Source organism: Tachypleus tridentatus, chromosome 12, assembly GCF_004210375.1.
Source record: "Tachypleus tridentatus isolate NWPU-2018 chromosome 12, ASM421037v1, whole genome shotgun sequence".
Classification (NCBI taxonomy): Eukaryota; Metazoa; Arthropoda; class Merostomata; order Xiphosura; family Limulidae; genus Tachypleus; species Tachypleus tridentatus.
In genome coordinates, this window is record NC_134836.1 from 88,816,023 (window position 1) to 88,835,824 (window position 19,802).

A 19,802-nucleotide genomic window follows, 5' to 3' on the forward strand; every position below is an offset into this window, starting at 1 on the left:
CTACCATCCCAAATAGTGCAAGTTTTCAAGTAATATTAAGTACTTAATAGACCATTACTTTATTGAACTATTATGCAAAACACTGTTGTAGAAGAAATGTCATACAGGATTCAAACCAAATTACATGAACAACTCTTATTAAGCAATGAAATCTCGTAATTGTCAGTATCATTTTTGCATTTAAAAAGGGAAATATGCTATATTAATTTTTTCAAAGAAAGTTTCAATTTGACAATGTTCAACCATAAAAAAAATATTGTACATTTGGGTGTAAAACCACTTAACACCAAACTGAATTTAAATTTTAAAAAAATATTGTACATTTAGGTGTAAAATCTCTTGACACCAAACTGAATTTAAAGCTCCGTAAAAGAGGCATGTCCTTAGAACATATTAGACTCAATTTCAACTGCATACGTATGTAATGTAAAATGCATACACACCGTTGCATCACTTTGCTTGTATATTCATCAGTGCAAAGCGGAGTGTCATTGGTCAAGGTGAAAATTTTGCACTTCACATTGGTAATATCTCGTAGATCAACATCAACTAGAAAAACCAACAAGGAAAAAAAAATTTTCAATTCACTGAATGTGTTCAGTCAGCCAGCACAACTTTATGTAACTATTGTATCAATAAGTTATGGAAATTTAAAAACTTCTACTTATGCAAAAACAGAAAAGACTGAAAACAATGATACATTATAATTTTTTTTCAAATTATGATTTTATTACTTAGCAGAAAAAGAATAAATTATAACTGGCATTTTTTTTTTCATTCAGGTAGTGCCTGATAAGCAAGTCCAATGCAGCAAAATGGTAACTGCCTTGTTCTAATACCATATAAGTGTTAAGAAAAAGTAAAACAGGTTACTTTCAATGAACAATAGAAAGTGAAGAAGCATCAATATTTTATAAATCTTCATATTTTGTATAACAGAAACTTAGAAGAAGTGTTTGAGTTCAGTAAGCAGTTAATATTTTGTGTCCCCTTCAGCTTTAATAACTACAGACAGGTTTTCATGCATTGTTATAAAATATTTAGTCAGTATCCTTTGTAATTTTACTTCAAATGTCTCTAATACACACACACAAAGTTTATTTGGAAGTAACTTGATTTGTTAAGTTTTTGATCTATCAAATCTCAGAACTGCTCAGTTGAGGTGAGATTGGGACTCTGTGTGGGCCATTGAATCATTAAAATGACTCCAGCAGCTCCTTTCGTAACTAAGTAATTTCTTAATAGGTTGGATGAGTGTTTGAGTTCATTATTTTATTGGTGGCAGAATTCTTTACTAATAATACGCAAACTACTGGTATACTATGACAAGTCAGTATCATGATATTTGTGTTGGTCCATAATTCCATCTATCTTACAAATATCTCCTGTGGCCTCAGCAGAAAACACCCCCAAACCATCACAATACCTCCTTTATGCTTTCTGTTAGGTGCTATGTGTTATTGTATCTTTCACATTCCTTCCACTGGACAAACAACCTACACTTTGAACTATATATTCTAAACTTGGACTTATCCATGCAATAATAACTTTTCCATTCATCAACAGTGCAGTTTTAGTCCCTGTCAACAAATTTAAGTCTCTTGTCGACAGTTATAGATCAAAGAAAAGGTTTATTAACTGTTACACAACCAAATATTCCATTAAATCCTCCCTCTTGGTACTCCAGATATCAACACTTTTCTGTCTTTTGGTACATGGTTGACTATCTTATGCTTGAGATCAGTGGCAGTCTTCCTTCTCTTCAAAAGGCTGCATAAATGAAGATACTTCACATCAGTATTATTGAGTTTAGATGTTCTTCCTCTTCCTATCCTAAGTTTACCTGTCTTGGTTTCATGATCTAGGATGTACCTAACAGTGTTTGGGGAGAATTTCAAGTCTGCAGCAGTTTATTGGAGAGTTCAATCAACATCATGTAAATATTTTATGCGAACTCTATGTTCTAGTGACAATTCTCTATGCTTTACAAACTATGACAAAACAACAAACCTTGATATATAGTATTAAACTCTGTTTTTATCAAGGTTTATTTGTGGAATGCTATTAAATTGACTTCTTGTAGCATGTAGTAATGGCACCATATGTCCATGCTTTGCTAGCTTCTTTCTATGAAGTTAAGACACTGCATGTGGTGCTATGACAGTTATTTCAGACCCTGAATTTGATCAGCATGTTCATTTAAATAGAACCCTAATGGAAAAATTAGCCTCATAAGATTGAATGACAAAATATTCTCTTCTCCTAACATTTTTGCACATTATTGAAAATTGTAATTTCCCCTATATAAAAAAAGCAATAAAAAGACATCTTTCTACAACTTTAATTTATGAGCTAGAATGCAACTTTAACGTAATGTAAATAATGGTACAGAAATTGAAAACTTAAAGACAATTATAAATAAATATTCAACAAACTTTCTTGAACTCATATTCTGGTTTCTTCTCAATTTATCCTTTTACCAAATTAAAGCATTTGAATTTATTGCTTGCCAGACAAAAAACCCTAAGTCATTTTTTTCTATTTTGTACCAAACAATATTTTGTACAGCTACTACCCAGTGTTTGTAACATAACCAAATTAAAAACTAATTAATATACTGAATCTGACCTACAGAATAACTATGAACTTTAGTGTACAACTAGAATTAAAAACTGCAACCTAAACATGACTGAAAACAAATTATAAAATACTGTGAATCTATCAATGAATTTGATCACTATGAACAAATTAAGACACAAGATTTATCATCTGATTTAGGCAGGCAATAAAAAATTAAAATATTGACTGTGATATTTTGTCATACTACTGTTTTTAAAACTCAGCAATTTTTTAACCAGTTTTTGTATATTTAAATTGGAGAATAGCAACTGAATAAATACAGCCACCTAAATCTTTTTGTGAGTCCTGAGACTGTTTGCAACCATTGGGGCACCTTACGTGTTAATCCATCTCTGGGTATTCTTGTGCAGACTTATCTGATAGTGCCCACAGATCCATTCCTAATTTAATAGTGAAAGACTAGAGGAAATGCAGCTTATTAACAACACCTAACACTACCTCTTGGGCTGTGTTTTTACTGAAGAATAGAAGAATTAACCATTAGGCTATGCTAGATCTCCTGAATCAACTTACCAGTAGCCAAAGATTCCTCAAGTGGATGTTCAAAGGAAATGCTGAGATGTGTGGTTGTTAGAACAGAAACTTCAAACAACAGGGGAGAATCCACATCTATAAAAAAATGTGTACAAAATTTTGCATATTTAATAGTATGGTATTTACAATTGTGTCACAGCATTAATTAGGTACTATTAATAAAATACGCTAATACGTTCAGACTTGATCACCACAACACAAGTTGAGAGTTAACTGTAAGCAACTAAGGAAAATAAACAACAATATAAATTTAAGAAATCTCAAAGCAAATTACTCAAATATGACTTGATATCAAATTTCTAGTCACTGTTACAGTAAACACAGTATATCTTGCTGTTAAGGCCAATAAATAGAAACATCATTTGAGACATTCATAAATATGCAAGTCTAGTATAAAAAGAAAAAGCTTTTATGTTTAATGTTTGTGTTTCCAACTGTTGAAATCCTCCATACCTGTTTTACTTGCAGGCCTGATACAGCTACCTATCACAGTATTGAACAAGACTTGCTGTCGTAGAAAAACCAGAATTTGGGGAACATGAGTAGGATGGGTAAAAGGGACCCCAGACACTAGAACTCCCTGAAGATCTGTACTGCTACTCAGATAGTAACAATGATGCTGATCTGGAAGAGTCTACAAGATAAAAACAAGCTTTATAATTCATGTTCACATTATTTTAAAATCATAAAAGTAATGGGATTTAAACACATTTTCCTAACAATGTCCTATGGAACTTTTTTATTTGTTGTAATACAAAGTTACAAAATAAGCTATATGCATTCTACCCACCACAGGGAACCAAGACCCAGATTTTACATTGTTAGTTCATAAACTTACCACTCTTCTACAAGTGATGATCTGCAGAAGTAAAGCATAGAATATTCTTCATAAGGTATATAATAACAAAAGCATGAAAATATTTAAATGCATACCAGGTTATCATACACTTGAAAATTCAGAAGAATAAGCAAGTTTCTATCACCATTATTTCATTTCAAGAGGATTTTACCATCAATGGTTTTAATGAGCACCAGGGAAATTGATCTGTTAAGTAAAGGTTGAAAAACACTCTAAAATTATCATTTGTGTTTTTCAAAAAGAAACAAGTTCTTTAATTACTGTACTTCTTAATTTGGTAGAATTAAAATTATGCAAGGAACCTAAATGAAAAAAAAATCATATTTAAATTTCCATAAATACATTATTTTACTAGAAACTAAACTGTAAGTAATATATTGATAATTTGAATTTTCTATTTTAATACTTAGGCAATGAAAAAGCAAAAACAAACATTCACAACAAAGGCTCTTTCTATGCTTTATTAAATTTTCAACATCTCTCTCATCAACAAAGCAAAAAATCATACCATCATAACTATGTTTAAAAAAAAGTCATGGAATTTTTTACAATTGTTAATATAAGATTTGTAAAAAAAAAAATAATAATAATAAAACTATGAAATATTCCCTTTAAAATGTATATTACAATGGAAATTTACAGATATACACAGATTTATTTAGACTATGACAATTATTCTTGATTTAGATGTTCAATGTTATCAAATCATATTTACAATTAACATAATTAATGATTTTTCAAAGTATTCATGTTTTTCAAAACACTTTATGATAACACACAGATTGTAGAAATGCTAATTACTCTGAAATTAAACATAGTTCAGTACATAAATATCATTACTGACCATATAAAAATGGTCATTTGCTAATCATGTAATGGAAAAAAACTGGTGTTAAAACAATAATCACTTCTCTTATTAAGAAATACTCAAATATTGAAGATAAAGTTTTTCAAACAGCTTTTGGTGGATTATTACATTTAATTTTTTGAGCACAATTTTTCATCTTTAAGAGTAAGATGTAGTTGCATACAAAATTCTTACTCTTTATATGACCGACTTTTGGTCAATGTTTGGTGCCTAGTCATTATTTTTAGCTATGATATTTTCAGAGAAATTCCAAAATTAAGTCTGTGCATTACCAGAAATATTCATTCTGATACTTGTTTTAAATGTACTAAGAAATGCTTACCACATAGAGACCATGACTGCTGCTATACTGAAGTTTACCCTTTGACGATTCCTTTGTAATCAAAGACAGTAATGACTGAGAAGTTGACATATCTGCACATTCGATGCCTAGACATATTCAATGTTAAAAAAAATGGCTTTTAGTAGCTTATACTCAAATATTGTCTTTAATAATTTACATATGCCACTACTTAACATCTGCAAACAACAATAAAGGCATACTACTTCAGAAGTTACCAAATTGGAAACAAAAACCAATTTTACTCATGAGCATGTAATAAACTTGACTCAACAAGGTGGACATCTTTTTTCGTGTATATCAATTACATTGCATGCATGAGTATTTTCAACTCAACTTACTCAATAACTGCATTTTACTAATCATGAAATAATATATATGAACAGTAAATCATTATACATACAGACTGCTGGTGCTGCTAAAATAAACTGAGAAACTCATAGGTCATTCCAGGCAACAGGTAGAGAAAACAAACAGTGATGGAATGACTCAAGGAAACACTGATGGCTACGGTAAAGACAAGGTGTGCACATGTTGATCAACCAGCAGTGCCACCACACCATGCACTTATCCATCACACAGCCTGTCATTTCTGTATAATGAAAACTGCCAAAAGGTGACTGTATTCGCAGGTTTCAGAAATGCTTCCTGTAAGGAAAGACATACAGGATGGTAGGAAGCAATCAATGCTTTGATGTCATCTAGATTAGAATGTAAACCTCAACAGTTCCATTGTATCCAGGTAGCCACTTTTATTTATGTGTAGGCAAATTGGATGGAGAGCCCTTCTGTTTACAACCACATCTTTTTCTTTATTATCTTTATTCGAGGGAGGTCTTTTGACCTCCATGGATCCTTCCCTGGGTCGAATGGGCAGGTCTTTGTTGTTGAATGCAGATTCCAGCAACTGAGGACGTGAATGAATGATCATTTTGCATCTTGGGGTGGGAGAAGAAGAGACAGAGAGATCTACCTGCACTCCCACTGTAGGTGGAACAAAGTGAAGCAACATACATCTGAGATGAAGTGGTGAAGAGAAACTTTCAAGCCTCAGGGTTAATAATGTTTTGAATCGTTTTCAAATGCTGCACCTCTTTTTCTTCCAACAATTTAGGGCAACAGCCATTGCAACTGATGCAATGAAAATCCATTTCACACTCATAGGCATTGTGGTCCTTGCCACAGCAACGAGCACACGTTTAGGAACCATGACATTACGTTTTCAAAGTGAATGAACTGCTGACACTGGAAACCTCTGAGAGGGTCTGGAATGTATTACCATACCTTGCAATTAAGATAACCTGCCTTGATAGTGGCAGGTGGATGCAGTGATGTAAATGTCAGAATGAGGACATTGGTCTGCATCATAATTCCATCTTTGAGAGTGGAGATAAGCCTCACTGCAGAAACTTTTTGGATGGAGAAACCAGAGAGAATCTCTGACTCTGGGATGTTCTTCAAATCCCTCTCAACAATAACTCCTCACGATGAATTCAAAGTAGCATAAGGCATAACCTCAAAAGGTATATCCCCAATTGCCTTTGAATGCACGAGGAGTTCACTGTGTTGAACCGTAGATATTTCCACCAACATATTATGAGAGCGAAGCTTCTTTACTAACTTTGGAGAGCCAGCAAGTCCCTCAAGTCGATTCTCAATGAAAAAGGGAGACATCTGCCCTAAATGTTTGTCTGAAAGTGAATGTAGTATAAGAAAATGAAGTACAACAAGTGTTACAGATGTTGAAGATTGCTGCTCAGAATCTTCAAAACATCATTTACCTATGGACTGTTTTTCACTATTTTACTTAAGTTTTTATTTGGAGGATCCATAATAAAAAAAAAGAATACTTAGGTGTCCACTGACCCCACCCATCATGGAGCCCTATGAAGGGATGCACTACAATACTAAATAAGGACACTGCAGCAAAACCATGGTTTTGTGAGCACTATACCCAAACACTAGCATCAAATACAATGTCAACAGCACCTGTTGAGAACATCCAACACTGGTACTGACCCAAGCCCAAGTGGACCAGCTAACTGACTCTAGGAGGGGCCACCCCAAGGCTGTCTGTCAACAGGAATTTAAGGCCAATGTAGCATGTTAGGGTTAGACCCACAACCACCAGGACCCTCTCCTCCCCTTCACAGGTCACCATGCACGGCAAACACGTGGGTGGGTGTTTAGATCCCAGAGGAGGTAAACTGAAAGAACAGAACCTTCCCTGGGAGATCCCCTCACCATGTACAGCAATCCACACCGAAGGGGGTTTAAATGAAAGATATTAAATCATATAACTTTAAATTATACCTAAAATGATGACTGTCACTTTGTACTGCTTTCTTACTATTCGTTATTTTTATTTTCAAGGTGAACTAATTTTTTGTTTTATAATCTCTTTTGAAAACAGTATGTCTGAAAATGACATAAAATTTTGCTTAAAAAAATTCTTTTTTGTGCTTTTTTTACATTCACTATATCAAAATAATAATTTTGTGGCAGAATTCATTATTTTTGTGGTATCTAAATAGTTATTTTCTTAGTGTGTTTTTATATACTATATACAATTATCAGGTTAATAAAACAAACTAAAACTTAAAATAGATGGACTTAGAAAAGAAATGTTGTTCTGATGTTCCACTCTCATTTGTATACAGAGCCATTATGTTCCAGCCAATAAGTGGTGCTTAAAGGAAAACAGAGCACGATTCACTGGTGAATCATGTGGGTCTTACTAGAAAACTATCAGGTCCCATCAGTTGGTTGTGTGGTAGCCAACATGTTAGTGATCAACCAGAACCATGTCTCATTTTGGAACCATATGTGGAGGAAAAAGCATGTAAAAAACCATAAGGTTATGCATGAACTGTACAAAACAATGATGAATTACACAGTAATTTTACAACTAGAAATGTAAGTAAACAGTACACAATATAAAAACAAACTATTAACAACAACTTTCAGTATCATCCAAAAAGTCTGTGATAACTGTGAACATCTTTTACTCAAAATATTATTGAAGGCCTTCTGTTCAAAGAATATGTTTTAGGTGTTTTACTCACTATACTAAACAAATAATGTGCAATGTTCTTTACCCCACTGCTCTAGACAAAAAAAATGTATGTTAGGTGCTTTATATAACTGTACTAGACACCAAATCAAGAGAAAAGAAAAGCAAATATCTTAACCTGCTCCCATGTGATCTTATTACACCAGGTATCAACATAGTAGCATTCCTCTTAACCCTTTACAACAATTCAATATCCTTCCTAAGGTAAAGATCCCAAGACTGAACACAATAACTCCAAATGTTGCCTAACAAGTGACAATGAAATTATAACTTCTTTTAAACTTGTATTTAATAGTTATGTTGATACAACATCCTTGGCAAATTATGCTTCACAATAATAGAAGAGCGAACATCAAAGGATCAAAAAACAATGTTGCCTAGAAGGCTTGGCCATCACTAGCCAGTTATCCTTATGGTAACTTTTCTGACATATCTTAATTAAAAGTACTATATTCAAAGGAATCAAGAAGTTATGTTAATACTTTCAAATGATAGAAAATTCTTCTTTGGCTCTGGGTTTCATGCTACCTGATTAAATCTGATGTATGAGGAATGTTTAAAACTGAAAAGATAAAACAGGCATCAAATCTCCATCTATAATAAATTTGTTTTATCTTTTAAGCAATTATTAAGACTCATTAGATTCAAGTTTAATTAAAAGATATGAATATAAACTAGGAAAGTATGATGCTAAATTTACACCAGATAATCAAAGACAACATTTTTCAGAAAGATGTATTATTGCTAATAACATTTAACTGTGATGATAAATTCTGCAAGAAAACAAACACTTATTTAAAATTAACTGTCTTACCGGTTAAACTTTGAATTTTGTCTATGACACTGTTTGCCATCGGAATAGGAGATGACAAACGTAACATAAAACTAGCTGGCAATGTAGTGCTGTTTAAATTACTAAATGCAGCAAAGGAAGGTAAACTGAAAAATAAAGCAGAAATAATATTTAGCATTTAAATTAACTTAAATTATAAATACATTGCACAAAGTCTTTAATTTATATTCAAACAGTATAGTGGGGTGTATACATTAAATAACAATGGCATTTACTCAAACTACTACATTTGCTACAGTACTATGCAAAAATGTTAGGACAAAAGAACATTTTATCATTCAATTTTATGAGGCTAATTCTTCCATAAGGATTATGTTTAAATTCAGGGTCTGAAATAACTGTCATGGTACCCCATGCAGTGTCTTAACTACACAGAAAGAAGCTAGCAAAACGTGGACGTATGGTGCCATTACATGCTACAAGAAATCAATTTAATAGCATTCCACAAATAAACCTTGATAAAAACAGAGTTTAATACTATATATCAAGGTTTGTTGTTATGTCACAGTTTGTAAAGCATAGAGAATTGTCAGTAGAACATAGAGTTCACATAAAATATTTACATGATGTTGATTGAACTCTCCAATAAACTGCTGCAGACTTGAAATTCTCCCCAAACACTGTTAGGTACATCCTAGATCGTGAAACCAAGACAGGTAAACTTAGGATAGGAAGAGCATCTAAACTCAATGATACTGATGTGAAGTATCTTCATTTATGCAGCTTTTTGGGGAGAAGGAAGACTGCCACTGATCTCAAGCATAAGATAGTCAACCATGTACCAAAAGACAGAAAAGTGTTGATATCTGGAGTACCAAGAGGGAGGATTTAATGGAATATTTGGTTGTGTAACAGTTAATAAACCTTTTCTTTGATCGCTAACTATTGACAATTTGTTGATAGGGACTAAAACTGCACTGTTGATGATTGGAAAAGGTTATTATTGCATGGATAAGTCCAAGTTTAAAATATATGGTTCAAAGTGTAGGTTGTATGTCCAGTGGAAGAAATGTGAAAGATACTTACCATAACACATAGCACCTAACAGAAAGCATAAAGGAGGCATTGTGATAGTTTGGGGATGTTTTTCTCTGAGGCCACAGGAGATATTTGTAAAATAGATGGAATTATGGGCCAATGCAAGTATCATGATACTGACCTGTCATAGTATACCAGTAGTTTGCGTATTATTAGTAAAGAATTCTGCCACCAATAAAATAATGAACCCAAACACTCATCCAACCTATTCAGAAATTACTTAGCTAAGAAAGGAGCTGCTGGAGTCATTTTAATGATTCAATGGCCCACACACAGTCCCAATCTCACCTCAACTGAGCAGTTCTGAGATTTGATAGATCAAAAACGTAACAAATCAAGTTACTTCCAAATAAACTTTATGTGTGTGTATTAGAGACATTTGAAGTAAAATTACAAAGGATACTGACTAAATATTTTACAACAATGCACGAAAACCTGTCTGTAGTTATTAAAGCTAAAGGGGACACAAAATATTAACTGCTTACTGAACTCAAACACTTCTTCTAAGTTTCTGTTATACAAAATATGAAGATTTATAAAATATTGATGCTTCACCTGTGATTTACCTTCTATTGCTCATTGAAAGTAACCTTAAATCCAATTTTTGACTTTGTCCTAACACTTTTACACAGTACTGTTCATGGTTATTAAATTTGAGGTCAAGAATGAACATGAGAAAATAATTTAGTATTAATTCTTTATATTAAAATAAAGTAACATTTTTATGTACAACAGAGACTGTGTTGCTCCAAGATCTCTCCTAATGTTCAAAACATTTTTATACTACACTAAAAATATTTTTCTTATATTTTGAGTTTACAGTTTTGTTTACTGTATATTGAAAATCACCATAATTAAAATACAATTTTCACAATAACACTAGCAAAAAATTAGAAAACCATAAAGAAATCAGTAAAATCACAATATGTAACTACTAATATTAGCAAAAACAAATCAGTCTGTGTATCTACAACTCTAATTTAATATAAAGAACTCCTTGTTGTTCACTGATAAGTATGAGGGCTTGTAACACTAAAAGTAGGGTTTCAATACTCATGGTAGGCACAGAACAGATAATCCACTGTATAACAAACAAACAATAATATGCTGAAATGCATATTTTTACACCATGCTTTACTCTGCTCAATGCGTTTACTTAAATTACTACCAAGAATTCCATGATGTTAATAACCTTAAAAGTTGCTGCACTCAACCATGGGAAGAGCAAACAAAATTATGCTCTGAACTAAGGAAAAATAATTAATGATCATCTTTTAATAATTATGAAGACACTAGCATGTGAAGATTTTACATGAAAACATTTCCTGAAATATTATTCAAGATTATAAAACAAACATTTCAAATTGTACTTAAACCTTTTAGTTTGCACTTCTATAGATATCAAAGTAGTTTTTCAAGCTGTTTACACTATCTTAATTTTCACTTATAAGCATAAAAGTAGTTTAAATACACATAATGAACAATTTCCAAATACTTTAAAAAGAAGGGTACATACCATTAGATTCACAATCCATTTCTTAAGAAAAAATATATAGCTATTTCAGGTTCACTGCCTAATTTTGTTTTGCAGACAATCAAGTTAACAACTTAACCAACTCATAAGATCACAATAATATTGGGTGATAAACAGATTTCTTATGCCTTCAAAAAAAAAACAAAAAACATGTAGGTTTTATTTACCATTACAGTGAAGAACTTCATATTTTTCTGTAAAGTACTGTTTTTAACCAATTTTTATTAATCATCAAAATATATAAATGCAGTATAATACTTCAGAAGTTATGGTTAAATGTTGAAAGCCAGCAAAATAGCAGGAAATGAATAGGCCTAAAAATGTTTCCAGAAAGAAAAAAAACTACAGAGTTTTGTTTTTGAAATGCCTTTTTTTTTCTTTTACAAATGTACAAGTTCAAGATACAATGGATAAATGAAATAAAGCATTATGCAACCCAACTGATGAAATCTGACACCAAATGAAAAATTTATTTGGCAGTGTCTTATGGCAGACTTGTATATCTGAAACATTATTTTTACACAACTTTTATTTCAAATCACAATACACAAATTGTGTAAGAAATTTCTTTCACAATTTTTAGGTCTATTTGTTTGCCAATAATTGTCAGATTTCAACATGTAAACCACAGCATAAAAATACACAATTGTTCTTAAGTTCGTTTGCGAAAATATGAGTTTTATACATCATTTTAACAAAAAAAAGAAAAAAATGTTGACTTTCTTTTTAAAAGTTTTGAATGGTTTAAGAGTTTACTGAGATGCCTGTATCACAGACAGCATGAACATTCGAGGCAGTATGAATACAACATCAGTTTTAAAATACTGTACTGTGCATTACCAATATTTCTGTGCCTGGACCCAAAATGGTTCCACTGGTTAAATTTAGTCTATTTCCACTCCCTCAATCATAATTTATAATGTATGCATTTCTCTGAATTGTCATTAGTTATGTTAGAAGTTATCTACAGTTGTTTTCAATGAGAAAAGTTTTAATCACAAATTAGACTATAACATGGTAAGCAGCTGGTAGAAGATGCAAAGTGAAGAAAAATTTAATTTTTTATTTCATTTGAAATGTTGTCAAAACAAAGAAGTTTTATTATTATTACAATTTCTTAAAAATGCTACATTCATAACCAAACATTTGACTTCTGTTACATTTGTATTCTATTTACCAGAGTTGATTATTAATTACTGAGGTGTTAAACTAAAATGAATGTAACTTTGATTTTAATGGATTTCAAGAAGGGTAGATGAAACAATTTTTTTCTTCTTTTTCTGACATAGTATTTTCTTGAAAAATTTAGAAGCACGCCATAATATTAATTAAAAAGTATTTCTTATTTGAGCCTGTGAAATTAAGGATGCATCTTGTGCCCCTGATAAATACAAACAAAAACAGATTGCGATTCACAGAGATGCCAACTATTTCAAATGACTGAGCGTAATGATTGTAGACAGAGCCCTTTATCATTTGCAGCTGCTAGGCTTGACCAATGTCTCTAAGCTGTTTATTATTATAATTATTATTATTTATTACTGCTATAGATTGCTCATTTATGACTGTGTTTTGTGTATTTAATAAATAAATTTAAAAATAATTTTTTTGAAATTCTTTTTCATATTCTGAATTCTTACTCATAAATGTCGTTACCTGCATCGTTTTTGTCTTCGCCTCAGCCTTTTGTTGGTGAGATGCCGATTTTGTATGTCCAGAACAGTAGTTTATTCTGCCATATGCCACAAAAAAATCGAAGTGACAAACTGTACAAAATGCATGACTGTCACTGACTTTTGATGCAATGACTGGATATTTTGCACTATACTCTTTCCTAAATTTTTGATTCACAGTTTTAGTCCTTTTAGATTTGCCAGAAACAAGACAATCTGGTGAACGAGGCATCTTTTTTTCCATCTTGTGAACAATCTTATTGGTGTTTCTATGCCGCTTAGAAAACAAGAAGTACCCATCTACGCGAGCGCTGATTGGCTGACAAGCACTGATGACGTAACTATGGATTCCCCCACATACCCAGTATGGAAAAACACCGCACCCAAAATATATTGGTAAATGTTGGAGATGCAAATATTTTTTATTATTTCAAGCACAAACATGATTATCGCAAGTAGCCATTTTGACTACGTCTTTTATTTATTATCAAAATTTATTTGTATCTCACTAGAAATTTTCTTTTCACCCCTTTCAAGCCCTGGGGGAACAATTTATCACTTTATTGTATAGGACTATATAATATATAATAATTTGGAAGTTGTAACAAGTTATAATATTTGTCTGTATAAGTGTATAGTCGTAATGTATACACCAAAATCGTAATGATTATGCTCAAATCGTAATGTTTGGCATCTCTGGATTTAGAAACATATCATGTAAAAATTAGAAATGAGTATCTCAGTCTCAGGCTTTAATGCTATGGGCCAGAAGGAACAAAGCATGCATATCAAAATCTTTCTTAGAGTTACGTTTGAAATTTAATTGAACTATTTTATAATCAAAGCATGTTAATAAAGTTGGGGTTAAAATGTACTTCATAATTAAAATGTTTATATTACCTAAGCTTTAAATTCTTAATATCAAAAATAAATATTTAAATAAATTCAGTTTGCACCACTAAGTCACATGACATGGTTGTGTTCTGCTTTTTCATTCATAAAATTTTTTTCTTCCCTTATAAAGGCTTCAAATTGTTGAACCAATCAGGAACGATTACTGTGAATTTTTTGCAAGCCAGGATACAAAATTTAAACCTCTATCTCTTCCCTTATAAAGGCTTCAAATTGTTGAACCAATCAGGAACGATTACTGTGAATTTTTTGCAAGCCAGGATACAAAATTTAAACCTCTATCTTTTTTCTTTACTGCAATATTTGTTCAACCTTCATGACATGCCCCTCCTGTATCCTTTCTTTCTTAAGACACATCAATAATTCTCTCCAACATTGCTTTTCAGCATACTTACTCATACAAGCTCAATAACCACGATACTCAACACAATGCCTGATTCACTCTTTTATCTTCAAAAACTATTTATCTATCCTACTTGACTACCTTTAAGCTTACTCCACTCTGACAACTATCTGCTACTTATAATCTGGCTCTTAATATACTATTACACTTTATGTCACATCCTTAAACTTTCCAGGTATTCTAGGCTTACATTATTAAACCTTTTTTTGTCTGAACATAATGTTATAACATTAAGACCTAAGCTCCCCCTAGCTAACATAAAGAACAAATTATGAAATTGTGATAAAAATGCCGAAGCATGAAGAAACTTAAACTTGAAGAAATACCATAAAAATTATTTTAGAAATAATAATAATTGATAAGTTAAATATTTTGAAAGATAAGAATAAGTAAACAGGACATTTTTCCAAACTTTTACAGAACTTGTATAATAAATATAGTTACAATTTTTCTCAATAGCAGTGACCAAATTCAATAAACATGTTTGTAAACTGACAAGGGGAGTAATACAAAGAAAGGAAGAGAATACCAATTAATAACATTAGATTATTACTTTTCAAGCTAACAACCTGTAAAATTCAGAAACCAACCTTTTCCCTTCAGATTTCTTTGACAGACTGCTAAGAGAATTAATCTGTAGTCGATGAGCTGTTGAACTTTCAATACAAACAGTCACAGAATGACCAAGCTTCCTCTCAGTTATAGCTAGAATAAATAAAGCATAAAACATTAAGTCTAATGTTCAACCAAACCACAATTGTATAGAAGTTATAAATACTGTTTTAGTTCATTAAAACAAAGACTATTCTGAGCATCAGAACTCAGTTTGCTGTTGTACAAAAAAAAATTTGTCAGACTCAAAATAATGTTAACTTCAAAAAAATTTTTAAAGAAAAATAATGAATACTATGTTACAATAAACCTGGTTTTAATCTCCAGCTAGGAATTACTAACTATTCACAATTTATGAAACATCCCTTTTGACAAATGTGATACAATACTTTCTATTTTTTGCACACAGCAAAAACGATCAGTCTTATGCCTGTATCCAGATCATTATTTAAGAAGTGTTTGTGTCTGTTTAAAACAGGAGAACTGCTCAATTGATTGTCATCAAACCTACTGGGTACTGTAACAGCTCCCAAGGGACTGAATAATTAGTTAAGTGTTTGTGTCTGTTTAAAACTGGAGAAATACTGAACTGATTGCCATTAAATCTACTAGGTACTGTATCAGCTCCCAGGGTACTGACTGACGGGTTTTATGTTATTTCGTATATATTTTGTATTTTTCCTTAGCTGGTCTAATGAATATTCTAATCTCAACATTACAAGTGTTTGCATCTTGCTGTAAATGTCACTAAGAATTGAACAAACTTAGTAAATCATGATGTCTGCAAACTTATTAGACGACATCTCTATCTCACATATGATGCACATGATAATGCTGCTGTTTTTAAATACAAATGTGTGTGATTATAATACACAGACACACACACAGTAATAATTATGATTTTTTTATGCTCAGCTTTTTATGGAAAGCAAGAATTTTTTTCAAATGACTTTGTAGGTTTTACATAACTATTTGGCCTAAACATAGAACTAAATCTTATATCACCATAGTAACAATGATATTTAGTTGTAGGCTTATTCATTCAACAAAAGTGTATTACAGATCAAAAATACATAAGCATTGGGATATTGGTGTAAACAGATTCTTATCCTAGGCAATATTAAAATCAGTTAGTCATATGTTAGTATTCTACATTAAATATTCATGTTTTAAATTGATGATGTGTAACAGTATTTTAATCCCTTAACAAACCTTTATAATTAAAGGACATATAACTATAAAAACTAGCACAAATTCAACTGAACAAAATTATCAGAAATCCTGAGAAACATTGTAAGTTCAATCAAAAAACAATCACAAATTCAGCAGGGAATCAGTATGATCTTAACTGAAAATAATCTAAGCTGTAGTATGTACTGCAATAAAGATACACAAGAAGGAATATACAAAACTTTTAGAAAGAAATGCCACGACTTTTTATAGGCTTTTCCCTGATAGTTCAACTTTTTATATGTATATAAAGGAAATTAGCTTTGAAATCACCATATTAACTACTTCAAATGAATTACTCACCTTATATAAAATGCATAGTAGTTAGCCATATAATGAATAGTTATTAAAGTGAATAATATACAATTCATGATTAAAGGTGATGTTGTGAAACACTTAAATGCTATTACACTGAATAAAACTTTGTTTATTTAAAAAAATTCTGGAAAATTTAAATTGAAATAAATTTTACAAACTATTTTTATGAACTTATATTAAAATAAAGCCTTTATTATGAATCTTGGTGAGTTATAAAATATTGATAAAATATTTCTGTGATGACAATTACACATTTGCTATCACTCACGTTTCACAAATACAAACCAAAACTGTTGTAATGAGATCAAACACAAAAAGCAAAATAATATAAGAAAAGGGAATATAAAAAAAAAGTAAACTATGCACCTAATTTGTTTTTTTAAAATAAAATACATTTTTCAATTCTGAGCAATGAAAATATTTCATAAACAATGTCTATTTCTATATTTTGATTTTAGAAATCAGGATATTTGGATCAACAAATTCACAAGTTTTACAGACTGATATTCATTTTTATATTCTTAATTGAAATAATATTTCAAGAATGTTTTTCCTCACACTTCTTGTAAAATATTTCACCAAATCAAGAGTTCCTTTGACTTCTAAATACTTTTTTGGTAAAATTTAAAGGGAAAATTCTAGGATGAATAAATTATATAAAAACCTGAAGGAAACCCTAGAAGATATGTCTGAATATCATTATACCTAAGAACTTAAGCATCTAATAATAATTATCTAAAAATAAGTAAAGAATCAGAAAAGCCAACTTTCGGTAATATGAAATGCAAAACAAAAATAATCATTTTATCAATAAACTGACACAGTTTTCAGTAAGTTTGTACTTAAGCTTTAAATTTTCTATAGAGTATAACAAGTCTAATGATTGAAAACACTTTAGTTGGATAAAACTTGTGAATATATGTAATTGTTTAAATTATTAGTAAAGAAAAATATTAAATCCTTGTAATTTCTTAGTTAGTCTCAATTTTCATTTAACTATCAAAACTTTATTAGAAAGATATTCATCTCATAATGCATACAAAAAATATACCACATTCAGAATTTACATAATCGTATTTTCTTTAAACACTTTGCCTCATGCAGAATGTAAGCTAATTTTTATGTTTATGTTGCTCTTATACGTATATAAAAATAGAACAAATTTTTTAAATAAATTAACTTTACCATCAACTGTGAATGGAATGGATGTTTCTGTCTCAGAGTCTAGAAGATCATATGGAGAAATGAAGTAAGTTAGCTTCATTGGATGACCTGGAATAAGCATCATAAATTCTATCTGAATAATTGTCTACACAAAAATAAAACTTTGTATTTAAATTATACTTGACCTTTTTTTTTGCTCCATTCAAAAATTCTAATAAATGAGAAAGGAGTCCCTATTATAACCTAATAATTCTTTATACTAGATAAAAGTAATCCAGCATTTAAAATAATCAAATTAAGACATACTGCATGGTGGTGTTTATAGGTTAGCCAGCCATGAACAAAGTCAAGAAAATGTATTTAAATTTTGTATTTACAGATGATGTACAAAAAACAGTAGACCCCTTGAAAATGTCATTAATTTGTTATAAATAACAGAAAAATGTATATAATATATTTTTTTAGAACACACTTCACAATATCTGTTCAAATGAGATCTTAAATCCTAATTTTAACAAATTTTATCCAATAAACAATATACCAAATTAATATTTTCAACAGGTGCCCCTTTTTTGTCCACACCCTGTACATATGTAGCAGTTGCTTTCAATACATTGAAACATGTGACAAGAAAATTATATGATCTCTGTAGAAGTTTTGGGGTTTGCAGAAATCAATAATTTGTCAACTCAACAGTAGTGCAATGTAATGATATATATATATATATATGTGTATATAGGCAAGAAAAAAATAAAATCTGCCTACAGAAGAAGGTGAAAGATTTAACACTGAGATCCAGGTAGACAAAATGCACCACTGAATTACAATAACTATAGAAAATGAACTTGGTGTTGTTCTTGCACACACACTTCAAAGATATATACTTTAGTGATAAAATTTATTCAAAAAATTTTTTATTTATTTAATTTTATTTATATATATAGATATACATACATACATATAAAATTTTTCACAAATTTTGATTTTCCCCTTATTTCAATAAGCTCTGAATGAAACATAGTGTTTATGAAATTCCCATTTTTTCTTCAGAACTTAGAGCATCATACAAAAAAAAACTAAATAGCTGATAAGATTCTACTGGTTTTTACCTTTTTACAATATCAGTATAATTTTAAGGATTTTAGTCAATCACTATTTCTTAACAAAATATTAAAAAAATGTTGTTCAATATTCACTTGTGTATGTCACGCAGCACTTACAAACTAAAAGTTGTTCAGTTTACATTTTATTACTTCTACAATACAAATTTAATGGTGCCTACCCAATTAGAAATTAAAAATTTCACTTCTAAGAAGCTAGAATATAAAATAAGAACATATTATCTTCTTGCTTCTTTGAGATATCAATATATTTAGTACTCTTACCAGAACAACCCATCCATTTTTCTTTAATCTTTTGAAGACACTTATTTACTCATGTATATCTGCCTTAAGTACATGTTTACAGACAACAAAAAAAGCTAATTCAGATGAAACTCGTATGGCTAGGAAATGTTAGAGTATACTCACTGAAGTTGTTGCTCAAAAGAGAAATGAATTATTCTCAATTTATTTACACCTTAGTTAGGAAGCCTGATAATAGTACAGTAGTTTTGTGATGACCTATTCCAATGAGTAATAAACCTTTTGTTTTCTAAAACGCATGTTTAAAATTTACATAAATTGTGTTCATCTCAATTTGAGAATCAACAAGACATAAGTAGTCAGCAACCACATATTCCAAGCAAAAGG

At 30.7% G+C, this 19,802-nt stretch overlaps 2 protein-coding genes across 12 annotated transcripts in view; one reads left to right on the plus strand and one right to left on the minus strand.

The window, feature by feature from the left end:
• The window catches only part of LOC143233932 (UPF0538 protein C2orf76 homolog), a 30,211-nt gene extending 26,434 nt beyond the window's left edge, over positions 1-3,777 (plus strand). For all 8 annotated transcript variants that reach the window (XM_076470834.1, XM_076470832.1, XM_076470836.1 and 5 more), the window contains one exon: positions 3,643-3,777. In XM_076470834.1, coding sequence (XP_076326949.1) covers positions 3,643-3,691 — 49 coding nt within the window. In that variant the 3' untranslated portion in view covers positions 3,692-3,777. The remainder of the gene's footprint in view (positions 1-3,642) is intronic.
• The window catches only part of LOC143233930 (uncharacterized), an 86,611-nt gene that overhangs the window by 8,637 nt on the left and 58,172 nt on the right, over positions 1-19,802 (minus strand). For all 4 annotated transcript variants that reach the window (XM_076470829.1, XM_076470828.1, XM_076470831.1 and 1 more), the window contains exons 10-16: positions 18,073-18,159; positions 15,318-15,432; positions 9,129-9,253; positions 5,224-5,330; positions 3,628-3,808; positions 3,154-3,249; positions 444-549 (exon numbers count right to left, since the gene is read on the minus strand). In XM_076470829.1, coding sequence (XP_076326944.1) covers positions 444-549; positions 3,154-3,249; positions 3,628-3,808; positions 5,224-5,330; positions 9,129-9,253; positions 15,318-15,432; positions 18,073-18,159 — 817 coding nt within the window. The remainder of the gene's footprint in view (positions 1-443; positions 550-3,153; positions 3,250-3,627; positions 3,809-5,223; positions 5,331-9,128; positions 9,254-15,317; positions 15,433-18,072; positions 18,160-19,802) is intronic.